At 39.4% G+C, this 16,411-nt stretch overlaps 1 protein-coding gene across 1 annotated transcript; it reads right to left on the reverse strand.

Annotated features, from left to right (window-relative positions):
- Positions 1-3,599: 3,599 nt before the first annotated feature.
- Positions 3,600-4,562, reverse strand: LOC139380948 (trace amine-associated receptor 13c-like). The gene has a single exon (XM_071124135.1). The coding sequence runs from the start codon at positions 4,560-4,562 to the stop codon at positions 3,600-3,602; it is 963 nt and encodes a 320-aa protein (XP_070980236.1).
- Positions 4,563-16,411: the final 11,849 nt, after the last annotated feature.

The following is a 16,411-nucleotide window of genomic DNA, read 5'->3' on the forward strand; positions in this document are numbered from 1 at the left end:
ATCCCATTCCAGTCTGTCTTTTCCACAAGTTATCACCGGCTAATGCTATGCCATTGAATTGCCTATTTGCTCTGTTCCATCTCAGTGTGAAATTCACGGTCTCATCAGCCCAGCAAGGCAATTTATAAACTGGATTACCACTATGAAAATCATGTAGAGCAAGCAGAGATTTGTATCAGCCTTGCTGGCTATTTTTCCGACATTTCCAACATTGTTTCAATATTGAAATTCTATATCCAGTTGTCCCATAGTGATGAACGTGTTGGGAGTCGGGAAAAGGCAGAGAACTTTTCTCAGCCAGTCGAAATCATGAATCTGCATGCCACATTTTTATGGATAAGAAATGTCAAAAGAAAACAAGTCAATCCAAACTAAATGCAGCTATTTTGAGGTGTTTCCAGCTTCAATTTGAAGTGATTGTGTTAGATGTGTTGTTGGCTAGCTCCTCTGAACAACAATGTCCTGACGAGAGAGTACATTTTCTATTGCTGTTACGGTGTTCTTCGGGTGAAGGAGAGTCGGACCAAAATGCAGCGTGGTCATTCTGATACATGTTTAATAAAGAAGAAACACGAACAAAAACAACAAACGTAACGTGAAAACCTATACAGCCTATCTGGTGACAACAAACACAGAAACAGGAACGATCACCCACGAAACACTCAAAGAATATGGCTGCCTAAATATGGTTCCCAATCAGAGACAACGATAATCACCTGCCTCTAATTGAGAACCAATTCAGACAGCCATAGACTTACCTAGAAAACCCCACTAAGCCACAATCCCAATACGTACGAAAATCCAAAGACAAAACACCCCACATAAAAAAAAAACATGCCACACCCTGGCCTGACCAAATACATGAAGATAAACACAAAATACTTCGACCAGGGCGTGACAATTGCAGGCGAAATTGTGCATCATTAGCCCATTGTTATGAATGTGTCCAAATAAATAAATGTCACTAGAAAACAGTTTAAACAAATGTAACTACTGTCATTATTCTGGCTGCACTGTTTGACGTGACTGTAAGTTAGCTAGCTAGCATGCAAGGGATAAGAACATTGAAAACCAGTATGGTTATGGAACATTTAGAATTGATGGAAATTAGAATTGGGTCGTGTCCGCAGATACAGAACAAAAATACTTAACTGGGTCTCGTCTCTGGCAACCAAACCGATAGAACGAACGACCAGCCTGCTTGGGCAGCAACCTTAGATTTGTGTCGGGACTTTAGTTAGTGGAAGGATAGCCTAGTGGTTAGAGCGTTGGACTAGTAACCGGAAGGTTGCAAGTTCAAACCCCCGAGCTGACAAGGTACAAATCTGTCGTTCTGCCCCTGAACAGGCAGTTAACCCACTGTTCCTAGGCCGTCATTGAAAATAAGAATTTGTTCTTAACTGACTTGCCTAGTTAAATAAAGGTAAAAAAATGAAATGGTATGAATAAAATTATAAAAATTTTATTTATGAAAATATATCAAACATTATTTTGGTAGCCCATTGTGTTACGACTTATATGAATGGTGAGTGGAGGAGTCAAGCGCAGAGAGCAGGTAATTCCGTATGTGGATATTTTATTCCAAAGACAGTGGAGCCACGTGCAAAACACAAGGGCGCATGAAACAACCTGTCCAAAATACAACCTACTAAAACTGTCTAGAAAAATATAGATCACACTCATACACCAAATAACAGAGAACAAGCCCGCACAAATACCCAGCGGGCCTAGTGCCCTTAAATAGTCTACAAACAAACATTAACTCAAAACAGGTGTACCCAATTAAACCCAATAAACAGAAACAAACGGAAAGGGAATCGATGGCAGCTGATAGGCCGGCGACGATGACCACCGAGCGCCGCCCGAACAGGAAGAGGCACCATCCTCGGCAAGATTCGTGACACATTGTATATATGTGATAAAGCCCTCGAAACCATTTAATGCCAGTTTCATTGTGGACTTTTTCCCATAACACAAGCAGGCAAGGGAGTTTCATGACTTCCATTTCAAATGTCAACTCATGCAAAGCTCGAGACCCAAGAACTGAGCATGTGTAAGACCCTTAGATTGATATGGTTTTCCATTAGAAAAGTCGACATTAGAAAACAGTTTACTTTAAACCATCTCTGAGTGAATTACTCTAAAGGTTTGAGAGCGCCTAAAGTAACTTTCCAGTGCTTTGTTGCTGTTTTATCAGTTCTAGCGTGTTAAATGTTTTATGGAAAAAGGACTGAAAATAGGTGTCTCCATAATGACAATCTAAGTAGCCTACCTACCACTGGAAAAAAGTTGACACCACGTATGTGAATTCTGCTCTGTCTCCATGACTCACCTGCAGCGTGCTCTCAACACACTCGGTCCTCCCCCTCCCCACCACCACTCACTCAGTAACAGACTGCACACTGCCTGATAGTCAGCAGCATCAGGTCACAGTGAAATATATTAAACAATATATATAAACATTTGTATAAAGACAAATACCATGGCGGCCACAACAGTTCTTTCAATTGACAATTCTCAAAATGATCTAGAACATATCAATTGTTAAAGTATTAACAGAGGATGTTTAACATCACAGAGGATGTTGGGGAATCATTTTATTCTGAAACAGTCTGTGCTGAAGGAAGTCATGTGTTTATGGTCTGCAAAAGGACTTTACTAATGATTAGTAAATGGTTGATAATGACATTTATTAAACATTTCATGATTTTTTTAATCATTATTACATACTATAAAAGTTGTTTATACATGTGTGAATAACTAGCTTACTAAAACTAATGTGGGAGTAATGATAAATATATAAACTATTTACTAATCCATTATAAAACATTTTTTTACAAGATGTTATTATAAAGTGTTACCAATCTCTATTTTAATTCAGAGAAAACAGCTTCTGAGAAAGCTGCTCTGGTGTGACCCCTGACCTGGCAGCAGTGATGTAGTGAGAGTAGTGGTAGAGTTCATAACCAGTATGTTGAGGTTGAAGTGTCTGCTACAGTGTCCTGCACTGTTGAGTTGATTCAATAATGCATTTTGAAGTCATTTATACATGCCATAATACCCAGGTGAGTAACATTTAGCAAATGTGGGCGTAATAATAAATGGTGAGCAACCTGTAAATGCCTAACAAATGGTTTATTACTGAACATTATAATGGTACACAATTGCATATTCTTCCATTTTACCCTCAACTACTTACATACGCCATTGAGATAGACTTGGACGTTATCTGATATCATGCAGTATTGAACATTTAAAATTCAGTACACTTGCTAAAGGTGTTGTGTAACAATCGAGCCACTAGAGGGTAATGTTAAACATACATAATGACTCGTTCTCAAAATGTACTTTTAGAATACTTACATACTATTTATCATTAAATAACATGGAACAACAACAGACGTTTTTTTTTGTACAACCCAAAATGACTACAATGTATTTTATAAAACAAGTTTATGGCTTCTGATACGTTTTCCAAGTCATTCCAATCCAATCTAGACAAATCATTCTGTATCAACACCACATTCATCTCTGTATTGTCAGAGAACAATTGTGTAACATAACTATGTTTTTCAAACTGGGAAATAAAAATATAGGTACTATGAACGCCTTAACTTCAGAGATAAAATATGTTTAGCCGTCACTTTGAACCATGGATAAAATAAAGCATAAATTATTGGATTAATTAAGGAATTAGCAAGTGGCAGAAAGCTGATGATGAATGATAATAAATTGTCACTTAAGAAAGAAAAAAACAAAAAAGAAAATAGAAATGGAATCCAACAACTTAGATAAGTGAAAACAACAATAGACAGAGTTTTTGCTGCTTTTCTCTCAGACTTATTTGCCTGTACAGTTTTAACACCAGACACACTGGCAGCCTCTTTTGAAAATACCTTTCTGGCCTGTGATGTGGCCACCACAAAGATTTTCATATAAAGTGTTATAATAATAGAGCACGGGACAACCATTGTAATAACGAAGTCAATTATATTGCCCCACACATATCCTTCACCAGTAAAACATTCATTCAAACACCTACTGGGTACCTGTACATTTACAATGTCTTTTATAATAGCAGCATCATATATGATACAACAACACCAGGTAATGGACATACAACACATCACTCTTGTTATTGTTATTTTAGAGTGGTACAATAAGGGATCACACACAGCAACATAGCGGTCAATAGATATCAAGACCAAACTGCCCAGAGATAAAGAAGTACACAAACAATTAATGTAGAGAAGAAACACACAGAAATATTCCCCAAAAACCCAGCATGGTTCAATTATTGCTACAGTCATTACTGGTATCACAATCAGTCCCACCAGGAGATCTGACACAGCCAGAGAGAGGATGAGCAGGTTGGTTTGAGTGTGGAGCTGTTTGAAGTGAGAGATGGAGATGATCACCAGTATGTTCAAAAATACTGTAACTGCTGAAATCAATGAGAAGAAGATGTACAGTGTTATGTAGATAGATGTCGATAGCAAAGCCTTTCTGCATGAAGAGTTTCTGTCTTGAAAACAATGTTGATCATCTTTGTGTTCCTCCATTTGTAATAAAAACAAAAAATGCTGAGGTCCTGCTCCTGCTTGGTCCTGTGCTTGATCCTGTCAGGTCAGCCTTCTGTCAAACTCTGAGCTCTGCCTCTCTATTTAACCCTGAGTTACTGACAGCCACTCCCCTCCCCGGAGTCTCTCTGCACACAAAAGCACAAACACATACACAAGTGAGCACAAAATGATGTAATGTATGACATAATTGTATGTTGCTGTGGCCTGTCCTTTAGCCTTCCTGATAGTTAGATATGAGAGAAAGGGACATTTTCTCAAATTCTATGCATTTTATTGGGAAAATATATTATGTGTGATGTTTTGGTCACCCAAAGGCTTTTTTAATGGGAAATAGGATAGCTGTGTTAGAGTAACTGTTTTGGTGATGTCCATGCTCTGTTTGGACCATAACCCACAACCTTAGGAGACATGACGGCACGTCACATGTCACCTCGCCAGTGTGTAGGAAAGCTGACAGTAGGGAAGTTGATGAGGGCTGTCGTGTCTTTGGCTATGCCTGATTAAGTTATATGACATGCTATTCTAGAAAAAAATATCTCTGCAATTAATATCAACTGGTTGAGCTAATCATGTAAATGTAATTAACTAGAGAGTCGGGCACCATGAAAGAATATTTATAGAGCTGTTTCTTCCGAATAAACTCTTAAAGACCTAGTAATATTTTACATCAATAGCAGTCAATATTAATCGTCACCTTAATTCAGTCTCATCTGAAAGTTATTAATTCTTGGTTATCTGCACGAACCCTGGCTAACAAGTTGAACCAGCAATACAAAATTGGGTTTAATTATTTATTTACTAAATACCTAACTAATCGCACAGAATTACACATACACATAATTCAATCATAACTTGAATACAAATGACATCATAAAGGAAAACATCCCTAGCGGGCGGAACAGATATGACAGCTTGTTACACAAAAGAATATTGACTGGGTTTGAGTGAAAGAGCGGGAAGACTGAGGGACAAAGGGAAGAAACTGTGCTATCGTAAATACAGTATTTTATGCATTCTAAATTACCGCCCATTTGGAAAAGGAAAATACAATAAATATTTACTCTGATATTCATTAAGTAACACTGCATATGCTCAATTGATCAGATTACCAGAATATAGTTCATTTCCCCCCACCTTCTGGTGTTCCTAGAATCTCTATGTTAACCAAGGGTTCTGCAAATGTAACCTCAGTAGGGTAGAGAGTGAAAAAAGGGGGGAAGAGGTATTTATGACTGTCATAAACCTACCCCCCAGGCCAACGTCATGACAGGGCATATTTTTATGTTGTATGCGCTTATAGTAAATGAAATCAACATTTGTGGCATTCCATTGAAACATTCCATAGACTTGTTAAAATGACCATAAGAACTAAATTATGCCTCATACTTCTTCAAGTCGAGGGAGACTTTGGCTCAGTTACATCATGGGGACAATATTTTTTATTTCTTTGATTATATTTTCATTTGATCTTTTATAAACAATACAAAACATACACATGCACATACAAACGGCTACATAATGTAAACATCAACTACACCTGCCCACTAGCACACACCCCATCCTCAGCACCCACATCACTTTCCGCCACATGGCCTCAAACGAAACCATTCTCTTTCTCTCCATCACCCACGTACTTTCAATATTTAGAAGAGAATGAATTTGACCTTTCCATTGCGTTGATTTCCAATTTTAAAGTAAGCGTTTTGTTTAAAGATGATTGATGAGAAAAGTATCGTCCAACCCATCGGGTATCTCGCTGCACCCTCCGATGCCATGTCTGGAAATATGAAGACAGACTGTTTAAAAGTAAATTCACGTTGTGATACTTCTGACAGCCAACTAAGAGATTGTCAGTTGGATAGGCTCTCTGCAAGGTTTTGTATGGCTTACCTATCATATTAATATCATTTTCTGACTCAAATAGGATTCCCTCAAGATTGCTCTGACTTCAAATGAAAATGTTGTGATATAAAACTTTTAAATTGTATTTTGAAAATATCTGAATTGGTCAATCCAAAATTATTTCCTGAGATTTTAGAGTATTATTTTTTTTTCAATATTGGTCTGAAATATCAGGGAATCATCTGCAAATAAGTTTAGTTTGTATTAATATTTTTCAATACTGACACCTGTTTTGCTTGTGTCCTGTCTAATTTTGTCTGCAAGCGGTTCATTTGCCAGTGCAAACAGGAAAGAGAGGGGACCTCCCTGTCTTGTGCCCCTTTCTAAAGTAATTTCATCAGATAGTGTATTATTGGTGAATTTGTGTGCTGTAGGACACTTGTTTTTCAACAGGACAATGTCTCAACACACCACCAGGTGTGGCTACTTTGAATAATCTAAAAATCAAAAATATATTTTGATTTGTTTAATTAACACTTTTTTGGTTACTACGTGATTCCATGTGTTATTTCATAGTTTTGATGTCTTCACAATTATTGTACAATGTAGAAAATACTTTTAAAAAACTGGAATCTGTAGGTGTGTCCAAACTTTTGACGGGTATATTTACAGTTGAAGTCGGAAGTTTACATACACCTTAGCCAAATACAGTTAAACTCAGTTTTTCACAGTTCCTGACATTTAATCCCAGAAAAGATTCCCTATTTCAGTAAAGTTAGGATCACCACTTTATTTTAAGAATGTGAAATGTCAGAATAATAGTAGAGAGAATGTCACGCCCACATCTTTATTTTATTTATGTTTATTTATGTTTATGTTTAGTTGCCTGTTCTGCACTTGCCATATACTGTGGGGAGAACAAGTATTTGATACACTGCCAATTTAGCAGGTTTTCCTACTTACAAAGCATGTCTGTCATTTTTATCATAGGTACACTTCAACTGTGAGAGACGGAATCTAAAACAAGAATCCAGGAAATCATATTGTATGATTTTTAAGTAATTCATTTGCATTGAAGCAAGCACCAGTTAGCCTTGAGCTAGCCTCGAGCTAGGCCCATATACCAGCTAATTATAGGGCTACAATACCTATTTTGCCAATTGGCCTGTACCCTTTATTGTCGAAACGGAGCCCCGCCGATAAATCACAGCTGGTCTGCCGACGTAATCGCCCAATGTGGTCTCAACAGGCTTTTTCCGTTGCGATGTTTGCGATGTTGCCGAAGACCCATCTTCTTGCCCCGGTCCACTCTCTTTCTAAACACCGTGTCTCCCGCTCGCCTAGCATAGTACTCCCTACTCAACGGCTCCCTGACTCACCTATTGCTGTGCTTTGGACCCTATGATCACCGCAGCTTCAAACTCAGGTCCTGCATGTACCTAACTGACCCGCTCTGCCCATTCATCTACATTTCCCATTGTTGTCTTAGCTCTCCCGATCAACACCTGTGACTGCTTAATGCCTCTCTAATTTCAATACGCCTCTCTCTAAAGTTAATATGCCCTGTCTATTGCTGTTTCAGCTAGTTCTTAATGTTTTATTTCACTGAAGAGCCCTCAGTCCCGCTCACCTTGCCTTAGATAACTCTTTTGTCCCACCCCCCACACATCCGGAGACCTCACCTGGCTTAACTGGTGCCACCAGAGATGAAACCTCTCTCATCGTCACTCAACGCCTAGGTTTTCCTCCACTGTACTCTCATCCTACTTTTCCCTTGTCTGTACATTATGCCCTGAATCAATTCTACCACTACCAGAAATATGCTCCTTTTATTCTCTGTTCCCGACGCACTAGACGGCCAGTTCTTATAGCCTTTAGTCGTACCCTTATCCTACTCTTCCTCTGTTCCTCTGGTGATGTAGAGGTTAACCCAGGCCCTGTAGCCCCCAGTTCCAAACTTATTCCCCAGGAGCTATCATTTGTTGACTTTTGTAACTGTAAAAGCCTTGGTTTCATGCATGTTAACATCAGAAGCCTCCTCCCTAACTGTGTTTTATTCACTGCTTTAGCACACTTCGCCAACCATGATATCCTAGCCATGTCTGAATCCTGGCTTAGAAAGGCCACCAAAAATTCTGAAATTTCCATCCCCAACTACAACATTTTCCGCCAAGATAGAACTGCCAAAGTGGGCGGAGTCGCATCTATTGCAGAGATAGTCTGCAGAGTTCTGTCATGCTATCCAGGTCTGTGCCCAAACAGTTCGAGCTTCTACTTTCAAAAATCCACCTTTCCAGAGTTAGGTGACCTAAACTTGGATATGCTTAATTAACACCCAGCCGTCCTACAATCCAAGCTAGGTGCCCTCAATCTCACACAAATTATCAACGAACCTACCAGGTACAACCCCAAATCCATAAACATGGGCATCCTCATAGATATCATCCTGACCAACCTGCTCTCTAAATACACCTCTGATGTCTTCAACCAGGATCTCAGCGATCACTGCCTCATTGCCTGTGTCCGAAATGGGTCCACGGTCAAACAACCACCCCTCATCAATGTCAAACGCTCCCTAAAACACTTCAGTGAGCAGGCCTTTCTAATCGACCTGGCCCGGGTGTCCTGGGAGGATATTGACCTCATCCCAATCATTGGACTTCTCAATACTTTTCTATGGGAAAGTTTAAAAATTCGTACCCAGATTGCAGTTCCTATCGCTTCCACTAGATGTCAACAGTCTTTAGAAATTGTTTCATGCTTGTTTTTTGAAAAATGAAGAAGTAGTCGTATTCTTTCGAAGTATCCCTCACAATGACTCTAGTCTTTTGGTGCGTGTGAATGAATGCGCGCTCCTCTTTCTTTTTCTCGCTATTTCTGGCTTTCGTTATGCTTCTGCTTGGTTGGAAAATGTTTGTGGCGTGCTCCGGTGAGGGCGCACACTTGGTTATTTATCTCTGGGAATGAACATACTATTTTTCCGCCTTAAATGTTATAGTTTATATACATATTAGGGTACCTGAGGATTGATTGGGAATGTTGTTTGAATTGTTTGGATGAAGTATATTGGTAACGTTTGGGATTCATTTTGAATGCATTTTGAACGAGGGGAAACCGGTGGATTATTGAATGAAGTGCACCTGCTAAACTGACTTTTTGGGGATATAAAGAAGGATTTTATCTAACAAAACGACCATTCATTGTGTAACTGGGACCCTTTGGATTTCAAAAAGATGAAGATCTTTAAAGGTAAGTGATTTATTTTATCGCTATTTTTGAGTTTTGTGACACCTGTGCAGGTTATGAATTCATGATAATGCAGGAAGTGGGTGAGGCGCTGTCCTCAGACGATCAAATGCTATGCTTTCGTCATAAAGCCTATTGTAAATCGGACAAAGCGATTTCATTACCAAGATTCTAAGCTAAAGAATGGTGTATAACATTTGTATTTTTATGAATGTTTGATATTGCTACTATTTTTTGCGCTCTGTAATTTCACAGGATGTTGTCGAGGTGGGACTCTAACTTCCCAATGATCCAAAATAAGTTAAATAAGCATGCCCCATTCAAAAAATGTAGAACTAAGAATAGATATAGTCCTTGGTTCACTCCAGACTTGATTGCCCTTGACCAGCACAAAACATCCTGTGGCGTACTGCATTAGCATTGACAAGCCCCCGCGATATGCAACTTTTCAGCAAAGTTAAGAACCAATATCCCTAGTCAGTTAGGAAAGCAAAGGCTAGCTTTTTCAAACATAAATGTTCATCCTGTAGCACAAATTCCCCAAAGTTTTGGGACACTGTAAAGTCTATGGAGAATAAGAGCACCTCCTGACCACTGCACTTAGGCTAGCAAACACTGTCACTACCGATGAATCCACGATAATCAAACATTTCAATAACCATTTTTCTGGACCCTCTCTTTCTAAAAATATCTGCCGCAATTGTTGCAACCCCTATTACTGGCCCCTATTACTGTTCAACCTCTCTGTCGTACCGTATGAGATCCCTAAAGATTGGAAAGCTGCTGCGGTCATCCCCCTTTTCTAAGGGGGAGACATTCAAGACCCAAACTGTTCTAGACCTAAATCCTACAGAAGGTTTCTCCGATGGCATTGCCCGTATGGATGATGAGGATCTCTGTATTGCAAATGTACGGTCTCTTACTAGACATCTGTGAATGTTATTAAAATGGGCCGACAGACTCGGGTCATGCCCCAGGGCCGTTCTTCCGGGAAGTCATCAAATAAAGTCTCTCGGACATTTGGTTTCCATTTTCTAACTTTTACGGGCAGGCAGGTGCAGGCAGCAATCAGTTGAAGAGCATGGATTTAAATGTACTTGTATTTAAAAGAAGTTGGAGGCCACGGAAGGAGAGTTGTATGGCATTGAAGCTCGTCTGGAGGGTTGTTAAAAAATGAGCGAGCTACATGACATTGAGCATGAAGGTGTCTCACACAAATGTACCCAAATGTACCCAAGTGGCCGAATTGGTACAGTGATGCATTATGAAGGAAATAACTATATACAAAATACATAAATACTATTCTAACATATCCCCAAAAAATATATATAACAAATATTTTAATAATAATAATTAAAACATAAACAAATAACAAGGGTAACTATTTACACAGTCCTCTACACAATATTGAGCTGCTGGTGCCATGGCCCATAGCAGTCTCTTTCTGTTGTAAAGCAGAGGGTTACTGAACAGGTGGTGCAGGTGATGGGGCATTTTCTGTGACAAAGGGCACAATGACGTCTCCCTACTGTACCCTTTTTGCCCTGAGGCACATTCATGCCTGCAGAGATGAATCTGGGCAGGTGAACACCACTGGTTGGAGCAGAAGGGACAGAAGGTGCTGCAGTGGACTTGCTGTAGCTAGCAAGCTCCTGGATGAGCAGCTCCCTGAAGGCTAGCTGTGAGGTGGGGGGCTGTCCACGGCTCTTGGCCATTTCCTTCTGGAGGATGAAGGAATTCACCACAGCAATGTCAATGAAATTATAGAAAAATGTCTTGTACCATTTCATGGCCTTGTGGAGAACATTGTAGTATCCTATCAATGAATCTGACAGGTCCACACCTCCCACGCTCTTGTTGTAGTCCTTCACAGCAGCTGGTATGGGGTCATTTTTTGTGGTCCATGCCCCGGCACCGTCCTTCACACGCCAGACGACGTGATCTCAACTGAAGGACTTGTGGATACTGGAGCACATGACCACCTCTCTGGTATCCATCCACTTCACAAAGAGCAGACAATCTTCACAGATCTATCGCATGGTACCCCGCTCAGCCCGCTTAGGCATGTCGTTCACCTTTGTCTTTGGAAAGCCCACTCTGTTGGTCCGAATGGTGCCACAAGCCCACACATCCCGCTTCCTCAGCTCTGTAAACAGGGTAGGGCTTGTGTAGAAGTTGTCCACAAACAGTTTATAGCCCTTCCCCAGCAGTTGAAAATCCAATAACTCCATAACGGAATCATAACTCAGTCCATTACCGGTAGCAAAACTGTATATCCCCTCATAAACAAAAAAATAAAGTGTAGGCACACACAGAATCAGCCAAAACAAACAGTTTGTAACCCCATTTGGTTGGTTTGTTACGCATGTATTGTTTGAAGCTGAATCTGTCCTTTGAAGCGACCATCCTCTCATCGATGGACAGGTTCTGGGCGGGCTGAAAATAGGTCTTGCAGGCCTCAACGATGTTGGGGTAGATAGGCTGTGCAAAATCAAACCTATCAAACCTTGGTGTGCCTCTCTTCTTGTCATTCTCCCCATCAACTTATTTGTCACTGATGTGAAGCGCCTGTGAGATAGTCAGAAATCTTTTACAAGACATGACTGTCATGTTGAAAGGCAGTTGATAGAGAGATGATGTTTTCCAGTAGTCCCTTAGAGTTTTCAACTTCACCAGCCCCATGTAAATGACCATTGAAAGTAGCAGAAAGGGTCTGACATGGAAATGGTCTTCCATGCCTCTTTCTTTCCTGCCTGCTTCTTAGCCCCGTACTTATTGGTGTTCGACACCAGGGAATCAACAACTGACGGGGTGAAAAACAGTTAAAAAACTTGAAGGGGGCTGTACTTTGCAGTCATGTCTAGTTGAGGTCCTGGCTGCCTTTTGGGTCTAAAAACTGGTGGATTTGGTTCCACATCTTCTTCTAACTCAGAGTGCCAAAGACCCTCTGGCCCTCTGTCTGCAGGTTTCTCTCTTCCCCACCTGCGCTTCTTTGTCACTGACTTCACATCTCTAGATTGCCAGGTAGGTGTGGAGCCGGAGACAGCGGGGGTCCGGCTGGATGAACCAGCTTCAGAGGTAGATGGACACCTAGACATTGGCGGCTCATAATCAGAATCACTGCCACTGAAAGATTTTAAAAATCAGTAACAATACTTTCACGTATGAGCCCTGTATCAACACGTAAAATAAACAGATTTTTATGAGTACAGGGAACATAATCACTATGGTGAAGTGGTGAAGGGCTGTTCCATTCCATGTTTATGTAAAATAATTGTAAAAAATATATATCACACACACACACACACAGTTTAGCCATTGTGTACTTTACACATTTCATTTCATTGTACTTTTTTTTTCATTGTACATTTCATTGTGCATTTCATTGTACTTTACACATTTCAAGAAAATCTTTAAAAAAACGCTAATGCTTGGTTAGAAAATGCTAGTAATACTTGTGTGTGTGTGTGGCGCCGTCCTCAGAAAATAGCATGGTTGCTTTTGCAGTAATGGCTTTTTGTAATCTGACACAGCGGCTGGATTAATAAGACCTTCATCTTTTAAATGATGTAAGATACATCTATTTACAATAATGTTTACAATAAGAAATGGTGTATTTAGAATGTAAGCTCTCTGCAGTTTCACCGGATGTTGGCCTGGTGGGACGTTAGCGTCTCACCTACCCTAGAGAGGTTAAACAGCTTGGAAAATTACAGAAAATGATGAAATGTCTTTTGGAGCTTCTGTTAGGCTAATTTACATAATTTGAGTCAATTCGATGGGTACCTGTGGATGTCTTTCAAGGTCTACCTTCAAACTCAGTGCCTCTTTGCTTGATATCATGGGAAAATCAAAAGAGATCAGCCAAGACCTCAGAAACACAATTGTAGACCTCCACAAGTCTGGTTCATCCTTGGGATCAATTTCCAAATGCCTGAAGGCACCATGTTCACCTCTACAAACAATAGTACACAAGTATAAACACCTTGGGACCACACAGCTGTTATACCGCTGTCACGCCCTGACCATAGTTTGCTTTGTATGTTTCTATGTTTTGTTTGGTCAGGGTGTGATCTGAGTGGGCATTCTATGTTGTATGTCTAGTTTGTCTGTTTCTGTGTTCGGCCTGATATGGTTCTCAATCAGAGGCAGGTGTTAGTCGTTGTCTCTGATTGGGAACCATATTTAGGTAGCCTGTTTTGTCATTGTGGGTTGTGGGTGATTGTTTGTTAGTTGCTTGTGTCAGCACAGTTCTTATTATAGCGTCACGGTTGTTATTCATTTATTGTTTTGTATAGTTTGTTTAAGTGTTCTCTGTTCATTAAATTCACGATGAGCACATACCACGCTGCATTTTGGTCCTCCGATCCTTCCAACTACTCCTCCTCAGATGAGGAGGACGACGATTGTGACAACCGCTCAGGAAGGAGACGCATTTTGTCTCCTAGAGATGAACGTACTTTGGTGTGAAAAGTGCAAATCAATCCCAGAACAACAGCAAAGGACCTTGTGAAGATGCTCGAGGAAATGGGTACAAAAGTATCTATATCCACAGTAAAATGAGTCCTATACTGACATAACCTGAAAGGCTGCTCAGCAAGAGAGAAGCCACTGCTCCATAAAAAAGCCAGACAACGGTTTGCAACTGCACATGGGGACAAAGATCATACTTTCTGGAGAAATGTCCTTTGGTCTGATGAAACAAAAATGGAACTGTTTGACCATAATGACCATCATTATGTTTGGAGGAAAAAGGAGGAGGCTTAATTACTTAAAAATCATACAATGTGATTTTCTGGATTTTTGTTTTAGATTCTGTCTCTCACAGTCGAAGCGTACCTATGAAAACAATTACAGACCTCTACATGCTTTGTAAGTTGGAAAACCTGTAAAATTGGCAGTGTATCAAATACTTGTTCTCCCCACTGTATATACAGTACCAGTCAAAAGTTTGGACACACCAACTCATTACAGTTTTTTAAGCTATTTTCTACAATGTACAATAATAGCGAAGACATCAAAACTATGAAATAACACAATCATGTAACCAAAAAAGTGTTAAACAAATCTAAATATATTTAATATTTTAATATTTTAGATTCTTCAAAGTAGCCACACCAGAAGGTGTATTGGGACATTTTGTCCTGTTGAAAAACAAGTGTCCTAAAGCAAACAAATTCACAAAAAATACATTATTTAATGAAATTACTTTAGAAAGGGGCACAAGACAGGGAGGTCCCCTCTCCCTCCTCCTGTTTGCACTGACAATTGAGTTAGACAAAACTGAGTTTAAATGTATTTGGTTAAGGTGTATGTAAAATTCCAACTTCATCTGCATGTACACTACTGGCCAAAGGTTTTATAACATCCACTCATTCAAGGCCTTTTCATAATTTATTTTTACTATATTCTACATTGTATAATAATAGTGAATAGATTAAAACTATGAATTAACACATATGGAATCAAGTGTTATTTTTATATTTAATATTTGAGATTCTTCAAAAAGCCACCCTTTGCCTTGATGATAGCTTTGCACACTCTTGGTATTATATCAACCATCTTCATGAGGTAGTCACCTGGAATGCATTTCAATTAACAGGTGTGATTCTTAAAAGTTCATTTGTGGAATTTATTTCCTTCTTAATGCGTTTGAGCCAATCAGTTGTGTTGTGACAAGGTAGGGGGGACTACATCATCCCTCTGCAGTGCAACCTGGCCAACTACTTAATTGCCGCTGAGGTAGAGGCTGAACGGCACCAACAATGCCATCCTGCAGACACTTTTTCACTGGAGTCTTAGGACTGTTAGGGTTAACTTAAAGAAAATGATTGGTTGGCGGAGTAGATTTATGGAAAGGTTGATTTGCAATGTTTTGTGCATAACTTTTTTTTCATCATTAATAATAAAACCGATATATTCAGGGAGTCTCCTGTTAAAGAAATACTTCAGTAGTATATTGTCAGGTGGTATCTTCTCAGTTTGATACAGACACACTTTTCACCTAACACAGAAAGTTCAGATAGAAATTGAGTTTATAGAACAGACATGCTTCTCTTTCATATAGAATGATACAAGTTATCCCTGTCAGTCACAGATTGGGAATTATACTGCTGTCCTATGGCCACTGCACTGAAAACAATCTCTGCCCACTGGGCACAATTCAATTTCTTCTCCATGTTGGTTCAAAAAGAAACAATGTTGGTTCAATCAGTGTGCCCAGTGGTTGTAAATCTCTGAAGTAAAACTGTTTTTGAACTTGGCTCTTGACTCCAGTATTTTGGATTTGAGATCAAATGTTTTATATGAGGCAATGTTATTGAAAGTCCCCTTTTATTTGAGGGTATATTCATACATATCTGTTTTATCATTTAGAAATTAAATCAACTGATGTATCTAGTCCCCACAATTGAATACGTCCTAAGTATTTGGAAAACTCCACTTGTAGTGTATTAAAGTTGGTAACCATTTAAATGTAATGTTCAGTTAAATTATGTATTTAACTGAACATTACATACTTGTATATTGGTTCCCTTACCTTGTAAGCAGTTTATGAACTGCTCAAAGCAGTATCTGCACTCATGTACTGTTGGAATGTCTACCAATGGCATGTCCATCTTTTTGTGATAAATTACACTGGTTACTGTTCAAAACATTTATAAAGCATTAAAGTATGAAAGTCCTCACTTTAGATGAAGGACTGCAAAACTGGCTTTACAAATGATCAGTAAATGGTTTAT

Source organism: Oncorhynchus clarkii, chromosome 22, assembly GCF_045791955.1.
Source record: "Oncorhynchus clarkii lewisi isolate Uvic-CL-2024 chromosome 22, UVic_Ocla_1.0, whole genome shotgun sequence".
Lineage (NCBI taxonomy): Eukaryota > Metazoa > Chordata > Actinopteri > Salmoniformes > Salmonidae > Oncorhynchus > Oncorhynchus clarkii.